Source organism: Sinohyriopsis cumingii, chromosome 15 (assembly GCF_028554795.1).
Source record: "Sinohyriopsis cumingii isolate HCF-2022 chromosome 15, ASM2855479v2, whole genome shotgun sequence".
Lineage (NCBI taxonomy): Eukaryota > Metazoa > Mollusca > Bivalvia > Unionida > Unionidae > Sinohyriopsis > Sinohyriopsis cumingii.
The window spans coordinates 44,049,782-44,061,520 of record NC_142975.1 but is presented as its reverse complement, the minus strand read 5'-3'; the positions used below and the strand labels follow the sequence as shown (position 1 = coordinate 44,061,520).

General features: G+C 34.3%; 1 protein-coding gene across 2 annotated transcripts; it reads right to left on the bottom strand.

Moving 5' to 3' along the window:
* Positions 1–1,115: 1,115 nt before the first annotated feature.
* LOC149781710 (beta-1,3-galactosyltransferase 9-like) lies at positions 1,116–10,706 on the bottom strand. Of its 2 annotated transcripts, XR_016414768.1 has the most exons (3): positions 10,458–10,706; positions 6,048–6,378; positions 1,116–2,554 (listed from the first exon to the last, which is right to left on the bottom strand). XR_016414768.1 is itself a non-coding variant. In XM_089935813.1 (2 exons), the coding sequence occupies exons 1-2, from the start codon at positions 10,485–10,487 to the stop codon at positions 5,068–5,070; spliced, it is 1,341 nt and encodes a 446-aa protein (XP_089791939.1). In that variant the 5' UTR covers positions 10,488–10,706; the 3' UTR covers positions 4,078–5,067. The 2 variants fall into 2 exon arrangements, 1 of the variants encoding a protein (XP_089791939.1); XM_089935813.1 differs by lacking the exon at positions 1,116–2,554 and having other exon boundaries at positions 4,078–6,378.
* Positions 10,707–11,739: the final 1,033 nt, after the last annotated feature.

Here is an 11,739-nt window from a genome sequence, read left to right as displayed (position 1 = left end):
TTTTAGTGTGCATAATGAGTTTAAACTTTGGATATTGTGATAAACCGATTGCTTGCCATGGGTCAGAAATTGGGTCGAAGAATTTAGCAGAGATATTGAAACTGCAATATAGTTATCGCGAACAGTATTTAGAGCACAGACAGCCATTACCTCCAAGCTAAAAGGTTCCTAATTTGTTAGGATCTAAATTTTCTTTTAGTAACAACTAATTTTGCATACATACATGATTTACATACACACAACACACATATTGCTTTTGCAATGTCATGTGTATTAGATGAAAACCACACATAGATTGCTTTTGCAATATGTATGCGGCAGATGCCCAGTGCTAGACATCACTATGAACGCTCACGCTGCAAACAACGTAGCGATATGACTGGACTAATTTTAAAGCTACGTTAAAAATCCAAATGCACACACACACACACACACACACACGCGCGCGCGCGCAATAATCGTAATAAATCTTTGAGTTACACAAAGTGTTTTGAAGGACAGAACGATAGAGCTGGGACTTCTGCGTATTAAATAAGGAGCTATGGCAAAAACAGTGCTCAGCATCATCATTGTCATACCATATGCACACATGGGAAAGTTAACTAAAGTCTCCCTGTAAAAAATCGAATTTGAGGAGACTCTAAGCGTATCTATGTTTAGTTGTGTTAGGGGTTATCGCTGCTCAATAATTTGGTGACTTCTCAATGACAAATAAAGTCCCAGTTAAACATAAACTCCAAAAGCTATCTGTGATTCTTTAACAAATTGGGCATTTTTTACTCGGGCTACCACGATACGCTGTCAGCCTTATCGCGCTATATCGTGATCTTTCTTGTTATATCGTAATAATATTGCGATATTTTGAAACATGACATGTACAGTGATAATACTAGTACAAATTATAGTAAAATGATTTGCTTTTTTAAAACAACACGTACATGAAAAGAACCTACAATTGTCTTTAAGAAATGCAGTAAACACTGACGACCGTTACAACAAGAAACTTAATAATGTCACAGCACAAATGTGGCTGCATAATTATGTATTTAACATTGTTAACGGTCACTGGCCACCTATATTGTACAAACGTGTGATATTATTATAGTCATAAAAAACGCATTTTTTATGTATTCACGCCATAAAAATATTTAATTAGACTTTACAAAATCTTCTTGTTTAAATGAAAAGATTATTCAGTAATCTCCGTAAACAATCGGTAGTTTCCGCGTGCCCAAAACGGATATGACGTATATTTATCCTTTATATTCAACCTAGTCATTCAAGTGTTTAAGTTCCCCACGTAAATGTCAATGTGATATATCTTACGATCGTGCTTTTGTACAGCAAATATGGTGCACTTTGTTGCATATGGATGTAACCAAAAGAGTGATGATGAGACAAAATGGTTTTTTCTTTTCCGAAAGACCCTGTTTACCAGAAAAAATGTGGATTGAAGCTGTGTGATCCTATAGGGTGAGGATGGGAAAGTCCTAAATCCCGTTGAAAGTTCTATGATGCATATGAGAATAGAAAGAGCGTAAGTAAAATATATCAAATAAGGGATCGCAGTACAGTAATGCCAGTGCAGATGTAAAATATTAATGTTTGAAATAATCATAATACTTTTTGAACGTACAGAGCCTAGACTTTGATAAATTTTGGTTCCTTTTGATTCTTTTAAGTGTGCCGATTTCTTTTTCCACAAAGTCGGCCGACATAGGGAAGCCAGCATCGGTCTATTTTAATCTGTATTTACAGGAATTTTGAAAAAAAAAATGAAATAATGGAACAGTTTTGAAAGCGACACAATCTAGTGCGTCGTGCACGCATATCAATATAAGGCTGAACAGTAAATTAGTTTCAATAATTTCATTTAATTGATCCCTATCCATAGTTTATAGTGGGGTTTTTCTCGACAACAAAAAAACATGTACTTCGTCTTGTGGGGATAAATGTACGCATTTCCAGTTGGCGTCCTCTCTAGGTGGGAAATAGTAGCTAAGGGGAAATAACAGCATCGTATATTTCATTTCGAGTAATTAAATTATTATTTCTTCTTTATACCTGATTTTAAAAAATTATTTTGTGCGAGTATAACTACTTATAATCATCTAATGCAAATCTGATGTGAAAAGAAAAATGTTAGAGTATGGCCGGTGATTGTTAAGGCAACGGGAATGTTCTCGATTCTAGAATTGACCTTTTCTACTCTGGAAAAACAATTTCTGCGAATTGTATTTTAGATGGTATAATATACCTCTGGTCCAACACATTATTTAAATCGTAACACGATCAATAACCACTACACAAAATGGTCTCAGATCTTCCACAATAAATCTTGCAATTGTATTTGTAATTGCCTTGTATCTGTCACTATCAGCACTGTATTGTGTGTACTTGTGCAAAGAAAGATGGAATTGTAGCCTTTTCAATGGATCACTCTTCACTGGTACGTATTTGACTCTGAGGCCAGTTTATGTTGACGAGACAGATGGCTGGTTGGATTTGTTGTATTTCCACTCTGTTTGACGCCATATTTACATAAGAAGAGTTTCTGTCAAAGAAAGCGGCGTCTTTAAAATTCACACAAAGAACTTAAGAATTTTCGTTAAAGTTAAAACAAAGAACTTAAAGTCCCTATCATTTATTTGATTCGTGTTGAAGAAAAATAACGCTCAAACGTATTTTAGTCAACGGATAGAAAATAGAGTTCACGAAAAGATGTGACATATGAATACATATTGACATGTACTTGGTTATATCGCAGCAGATTAATTTTGTATTTTAATAATTTCTATAATTGTCGCCGTTACATTCATTTAAAAAATTAAAGTCCGGATAATCTGTTTCATCCTGTATAAATATGAGCATATTACTGCGGCAAAGATCGTGAAAAATAATGTCTGCATACAATGTAGGTGAATAGGCAAACATTTAAGCTAACGTTTCTAATTCTAAAACAAAAGAAAATGAATGAGTATCATGAAAAGTTTAGATTAAACAGATGTAGTTTCCAGAAGTTACTTTTAGACCTGTCCAAAATTTGCTATGAAAAAGTTTCCTAACAAATATTAAAAACGACATGGTAGAATAAATTTAAATTGCTGATTCTCAGAAGAAGAAAAGAAGTTGAATATCGATTTATGTCATGAAATCATAAAATTTAAAGAGTTCAAATGCTGATTTATCACCAGTATGCGAATATGAAATATAATATGGAATCGGACCAGTCAGCGTTTAGCATTGCATAACTGAAGTTATTGTTGAGGAAATTAATGATGACTTTACATGTTGAGAAAACAAAATCCACGACCCCTGCTTTACTACCGAGAGCTATACAATTAAAGAACATGGTTTAACTTTATATTAAAAAAGAGAGATATTTCAAGGCTAGATTTCCTGCCCATTTCAGTGTGTAGGATATTAAGGTGACGGTTGCCAATATATGCCACGACGGTGGCCTGTTAGTTGGATTAGATTAAGCTTTTTAAGATTGTAAGATTAGATGATTTTTGGACATTTTCAAGGGAGTTCCAAAGACCAAAGTTGATGGGAAAAAGACGTAAAATAATCTTAAGTCTGTGGCATGATGGCTTCGGAGTTGAATAGATGATGATGAGATACCTTGTATCTCCTTTCTGAAAGAATGTTGCTTTAATAGTCAGGTACTTGATTGTTTATAATCTAAACCTTTATGTACAATTTCTCTTTTTTTCCTACGTTGTGCTAGAGTTTCCCAAACAGTTTCTGCTTACAGTGATTCTCTACAGCAATACATGGTAGGCCTGTCATGATACCGACGTAGCTGAGTTGTTGATACTTAAGTACAATGGAAAACTCTATGGTAGCGGTTTGTTAAGTGGCGTTCGAGCCATCATAAATGATTACCGACAATTCCCAACTTTTCAGATTTGCAAACGAACCATACTCTATCATATATATTCTCTATGGTATGCACAGTAATGTAATAAATAAATAAATAAATAAATAAATAAATAAATAAATAAATAAATGAATAAATAAACTATACGTATGAAAGCAGTTGTAAACATACACAAAGCACCAATAGCATATATGTGTCATTTCATTCTCTATCTCCTTTATTATTTCAAATTTGCAAGTATTTTATGCTCAGTCAAAAGTAACTGTATATATTTCTTATCGCTAGTGTCCTATTTTTGATTCAAAATAATGATCTAATCATGCACGCTTAGTGATCAAATGTTATGCAAAATTTCAAAGATTTCAATTAAGGTTCGTACAGTGACGAAAATTAAAATTTCCGAAACGACGACAAATTATTGCATGAAATAGTTCCTTTTAATTTTTGTTCTTGTATTCTTTTATATAAATAATGTTTTACAAACATTCGCGTAGATTTGCAACTACTATCGATAACTGTGGAAGGTTGCGCAAGGAGGGAGGAGGTGGTGATGGTTGTGGTTGTGGGGGAAATAGGGCAATTAACCTATAGTCTGTCTTGGGTCCTTCCCCACCTCCTGTCTTCCACAGGACACAGTTAAAGTCTATCTGAAGATTATTCAATCATCTCAAACCTTAAAAATGTTAATCCAAGCCATATTCCATCAACGCATACTTTTGTAATTTGGAAAAATAAAGTCGTCAACGACAGGTGTAATGTTAAAACATGATATTTACAGTATATGGAATAGCTTAATGTACATTGGAAGGTGCATAGGTGTAATCCGGATGCTGGTGCAGGTAAAATTAAAAGTCGGTACGTCGAGCTTGTATACATTGTGCATGATACCGACCGCTATAACTGGCAAAATTAACATAATCGGGATGAAATTCCAGTGACATAATTGTCGGAATCACAAAAATATACTGTCGTGATAAGTTGTTAGTTTTACCTCGGCATGATGCATAAAGGGTAAAACGTACGCAATTTTAGTACTTTGTACAAAGATGGTGTTGATTGTAATATTTTTGTCAGGTAATCTGTCTAAATTAGAATGCTAATACTAAAGGACAGTAATTAGAAAAGAAATCGATCTCCCAAAAAAATTATTCAATTCAGTGCGCAAACGTACCAGTTAGTATTATTCAAAATGTATTACTTATCGAGAGTGACAAACTACCGGTGAAATTTTTTACCAACTCCCCATAATTTTTCACTACTCCAGACAAAAGGTTCCTCATAAGTTTATCATTCCGGGCAAAAGCAGTTAACGAATGGCACTGGCTCTCTGTGAAACATTTTAAAGCTCTGTTTCCCTCTAAATATGCGACATTTAGCTTGGAAAACGTTATTCCACCAACGGCCTCTGCCAACAATCCAAAAACATAGACATCGTCTAACCACAGAAAAGGCGTCGTCATCGCTGCTTGATACAACTCAGGAATAACATCTGGTGTTTCTAACACAAAGAATCCGTAACAAAAGTTCATTGGCCAAGTCTTGTAAACTGGAAACACGTCAGATTCAACATTCCACTTCGTACCTTTCCTTAAGATCGGCGCAGAACCTGGTTTTGCATGAAAACATCTGATCGTCCTGTGATCTGAAGGGTATACGTTCAAAACATTATCTAATAAAGTAAAAATGTTCACAAAAACATCGTCGTCAACTTTGACTATTCTTTTCGCATTGGGACAAAATTCAGAAATCCATCGAAGACCAAGAACGGCTTTGTTGGTAAGATTTCGGTAGGTGTCTAGAAAGTTTCCTTGCACAATGTCTCCATATTTTGAGCTTTCTTCGTCGATTTCTTTCTGTGTGCTTCTGTCACCAGGCAGACCCAACAAGAACACAATTCTTACGTCGAATCTTCTAAACATGTTTATATTTCCCCACGTATTTCGAATAGAATGCCTACGCTGAAAATATTTGGCAGAGGAATGTACTATCGCAAGAAGGACTAAGTTATTAGCTCCCCTGCATATATCCCCGTTTTGTATCGAATACAAGGAATTAAAAGCTGTGAGAGGATATTTGACATTGTTTTTGTCTCGCGATGATTTGTATCGATATATTATTTTGCTGTTATATACATTGTTACTTGTGCTTAAAGCAGGAATCTTACCATGTTTTTCCAACTGTTTCGAATTTGCTACTTCATGTACGTGATAATGCTTGGATGGAAGCATTGCTGGAATCGACCTGGAGATATAAAAATGTCCGTGCAATGATTTATCACTCTCCACCAATATTCTCGAAGGCGTAACATTTTTAAAATAAAAATATGTCCTATCCAAATTGTTCTCCACTATGCCTGGACTCAGGTAATATAAACTCAAACTGCACAAAAGTAGACTAATAGATGCTACCAAGGTTCGTCTGAGAGATACACTTCCACGGCATGATCTGGAGCGAAGACATTCCAACATACGAGGACCATTTGCGCGTAACATTACCTGAAATAAAAGTGTAAGTATATATATATATATATATATATATATATATATATATATATATATATATATATATATATATATACACATATATATATACATATATATACATATACATATATATATATATATATATATATATATATATATATATATATATATATATATATATATATATATATATATATATATATATATTATACACACACACACTTGAAATATTTAACAATAATATACCTGGTGACACTTTCTATAGGTGTGTTCATTAAAAGTGTTCATTAAAATTAGATTTCAGAAGGAGGTGCAACAATTTATTCTGTCTCGATTTACATACTTTCATATGACATGTCTAAACCCTGAATCATTTACAATTGTAACTAAAAATTGCTTCTGAACGAAGACTGTTTACTCCCAATGACATCTGACCGTCAGAGCCCTTAGTGCGTAAGGCTATCAACCAAACCCCCAAATATGTTTTGATAATGATGGAAGACATATGGGTCTGGTGTCACCTGTTAATTAAAATGTGCAATTTTTCTGCATGCAAATCTTTCGGGAACAAACCATTGTACACTTTAGACACACACCGGTGATTGATAACAGATATATCTAGCGCGAAATTCAAAATGGCCACAGAACAGATGGTCGTGCTATTCCACGTGGATTTACAAGTCACCAAACAGAGGATTTGCTCCGGTAATACGATGTACGTGACACCAAAAGAACCTTTCAGTCGTCGGTAGCTCCACAGCCGCGAGAAATACGGGTAAATGTATAAAATGCACAGCGATGTGTGCAGTCAAAGTTGACTGCAGATTTTTATGACAGCGATATCAGCCCCTAAACTGAAAACCAATATCGTCAAGCGGGTGGGTTTGATTTTTCGACCTACGTAAAAGCCACGTTGCGAGTGGCATGTCAGTTATCCACAGTCTACTTAAAATATCGGGAATCATTTATTGATATACATTATCTAATGATGTGTATAGTTTCAAAAATATCTGCAGAATTTTGAAATATTAATTTTACGAATATGCAGTCCTATGTTTTTGCTAATTTATTACATTGTATTTATGTGTCGCCTGGCATCATCACTGGTGGAAATGGCCTATATTTCCACTGAGACCAAATGGGTGAGTTCCAAAAGGAACGACGATGTGTTTAAAGGACAGTTTACGGTATACACCGACAAGAAATCAACAGTTAGCTGTGTCTGCCTACAATATTTTGGACAGAATGTTTGACTAAAAGTTCTCAGGTGCAGCTGGTGTTTAAACTTTTTGGAAACGTTAAGGAACTAAAAGGTATTCGTGATTGACGGGACTTTACATGATATGACGGATCGAAATGGGTAAGACTATATCCCAGAACAGCGATTAACTTTCTCACTCTCAACGGTAGTGGCATTATCAGACAAACGGAAAGACTCGACAGTATTTTTATGAACACTGTGGAAAAATTTAGCGAAATGTGTACGTGAATACTGCTGAGACCAGGAATGCAGTCGTATATCGCAGATTAAAATAGTCTATTAAGGTACAACTTAAAACAACAAGAACCCATGAGGATCCTCGTGTATTCCAGAAGGATGAAACATTATCAACTTAATGACATGTGTCCGTGGATTGAATACATTTCTATTATTTTACTTTTTAAAAATGTATCTGGCATGTATTAAAGACATACGACAACTGATATTTACGAATATTTCTAGACCTGAACCATTTAAGATCAGTATGAAATCATGACATTTTAATCATGCAAGGAGTTATGCAATATTTTGCACGAACAACATGGTGTGTACAATACATCGAGGTTGAGGGGTTAGTAATTTTCGTTTCTTTGGAGGACAGAACAGTTTCAGTAAATTTAGAACGTCCAAAATTTCCGTTGCGTTAATGTCGTAGTATATTTCACTCTGCATTCTTAATATTCGCCAACATAAACAGTTGTATGTAAAATCATTTTAATTTTCAATACGTATCTATACTAAATATATCCGATATATAATGAAATAAAACGCGATTACATTATGCCGTTTGAGTAACATGAAGTCCCAACCAATAACTGTAGTGGAAGCCTTAATCTACTTAGCTTGGACATATCACTTGACAGTAAAATTAATCTGATATTACACACTGGATTAGAACTGATATACACCAACAGCTGGTTAATGTTATACATTCACTAGGGTTTATGTTCCATTTCCGTGCCGTCCCAGACCTCTTTCGGTTAGTGTCTCCATATGCTATGTTCAGTTTCCGTACTATCCCTTATATTTTCCTGTTCGTCTCTTCCTTTGTGTATTATTTAGTACCATTCCATATCATTCCGAATAAAAGGGTTGTTTGGCGAACTATAAATACTCTATGATGTAATTATCCCACTAGGCACTGTGCACTCGGCCATATTGTTTTCTGGCAAACATATATATGCAGCGTTCAATAATCCTTTATTGGTGTTTTCACCTTTACGTAAGAGATACCTTTAGTGTGTTGTCCAAGATGGACTTACAAATAATTGTTGTTTTTTTATTGGAAATTACACTTAGTGTTTCTGCCTAGATGCATTGTTTAACCTGCAAAATAGAATAATAATAATAATAATAATAATAATAATAATAATAATATTATTATTATTATTATTATTATCATTATTGTTGTTGTTGTTGTTGTTGTTGTTGTTACTGGTCATGTTTTTATAATTCTATCTTTGTACATTCTATTGCAAATGTTTGGAAGTGAATATTTACAAGAATAAAGTACATTTTAATAATAACAATTATTTAACTATGCATATTTTGAATAGAGTAAAACAAACTTACCCTTTCAAATTCGATATTAATCCGGTGATTTTAACAGACAACAAAAATGTTTTCCCTGTGGTTGAGCACCGATACTTTATTATTTAATTGCCATTATGTTACAGAAGTGATACAAAGACTTAAGGATATGTAGTCATAAAAAGACAATTAAGTATACATATCCTTTTAGCAACGTATATTTAAAATAAATGATAAAACGATAATGTTTTGACTGAAATTCGGGCGATGTGTGGGGTGGGGCACATATGCCATTTCGTAAACGGGATGTTTCGTACCCAGCATTTCTACACATGCTATTGTACTTACCGTTCACATTAGTTGAATTTGAAAGAACAGAATCCCTAATGTTAATAATTATCAGTAAAAATAAAAAAATAAGTAAAATGTTAAAATTGTTCAAAGAACAATAATATCAGAAATATATATGCAACGAGTCTAAATCGAATCTTAAAATAGCAGATTCTCTATTTAAGTATTTTAGTGCATTAAATCAGTGGAAGTGATGTACGTATGGGTTGTTAGGAAGCAACAGAGGCATTTATAATGCGAACGGTCGCATTAATTACTGCTTCAATATTCTGATTGCAAGTTAATTTGCTTTATCCATTTTCTCTGCGGTATTTTACAATCTAAATAATGGTACTCGCCCGCCATATTATTATCTTTTTGTCCGAACCTGCAGATACATTCTAGTATTAGATATGAGGCAGTAATACGTGACATCACACAAGGGACACTGCTATACAACCCTTATCCCACCCTAAGCAAACATTTAAATACCGTTTCCCACAGTTCCTTATACTATCGTACCGTCTCTGATAATTGGCTCATTGTTCCGTAACGTACGTGTACCGATCTGTCCGTTTTGTCTTCCTTGTTACAAAAAACGTTAAGTACTGAATACCATCAAATTACGTGTCTTTTGATCAGAGAAATGTTATTATTCATAAATCATTCGACAATGTCAAGATCGTATAATGTTGTGCGCTTTTGATGCATCAGAAGTTAACGTGCTGTATGTGTACAGAGTATATTCGAATTTTAACCTCCTTTTGTAGGCATTTGATATATAATTTATATAAATAATAACTGGGCATGTACGAAGAATAAAAATAAACGATTCGCTGTATGCAAATGTGTGTTAAATACTGGAAAAGGCCTTAAATTCTGCGGATCCGATTATTTTCTCGTTCCCCAGCAAATATGTGCTTCATTAAACTGTGTTTTATCACTAAATATTTCAAGGATTTTAGCTCACCTGTAGGTATCGCATACTATGGACAAACATTGCAATAAAAATTCCAATTGCAGTATCGTCCTTGTCAAGGTTTTGACGTTTTCCATGAAAATATTAGTCTGAAGAAAAAAATCTTTCACAGAATTCAATCCACCAGAAAGCATTTCCTCTTCATAAGAACTGACATTTCACACAGAGCTCTACTAGCACTTACTGGGTCAACAATGAATAAAATTACCGGGAGCATAAATTCTCTACCTTGAAGGGCAAAGTGCTTGGATATCAAGACTTTGTATACAATAAGAGATTTGTCGTCTGGTTGTTAATGATACAATCGTGCAAAACAGCAGCGTAAAACCGGTTCTATAAAGATAAGTATATTCATCAATGTCACAATGTCCAGCGATGTGATTTAAGTAGGTTGTCATCCTTGCTGGTCCAATTACCGCTCATTTTCATTCCAGTGTCAGAGATACCTTACCTATACGATGCTCGAGCTATTGAAACGTTTTATGTATTTTTAGATAGATTTAACAAGATTGGCAAATTTTCATCAAGAAATATAGATCGATAATACGAAAAGATACACGGACTTGATAGATAACGTACAAAACATACCTTCTTTATAGATCATGTGCAAAGACGTAACTTACTGGATAGATAATGTGCATAGACATGCGAACTGGATAGATAATGTGCATAGATATACGTACTGGATAGATAATATGCATTTCGATACATGATAGATAATATGCATAGACATACGTACTTGATAGATAATGTGCACAGACATGCGTACTGGATAGATAATATGCATTGCGATACTTTATAGATATATGCATAGACATAAGTACTTGATAGATAATGTGCACAGACATGCATACTGGATAGATAATATGCATTGAGATAATTGATTGATAATATGCACAGACATACGTACTTGATAGATAATGTGTATAGACATGCGTACTTGACAGATAACACTGGTCTACAGCCAAAATGCTTCTGAAATAAATGTAGTCAAAATTTATTGATTCTGGGTCACTGAGAACGAAAATGATGCTTAAAATTGATGATTGGCTATAGTTTTAAAGGTATGATAGTAGTGAAAGGGGTGAGATTAGCGACAATGGGAATTAGCATTACAGACCCCCCCCCCCCCCGGGTAAGATTAGCGACAATGGAAATTTAACATTAACCACCCTGGGTAAGATTAGCGACATTGGAAATTTAACATGGGCAAAAAACCCTGGGTAAGATTAGCGACAATGGAATTTAACATTGGAGAAAGGAAGAAAAGGAA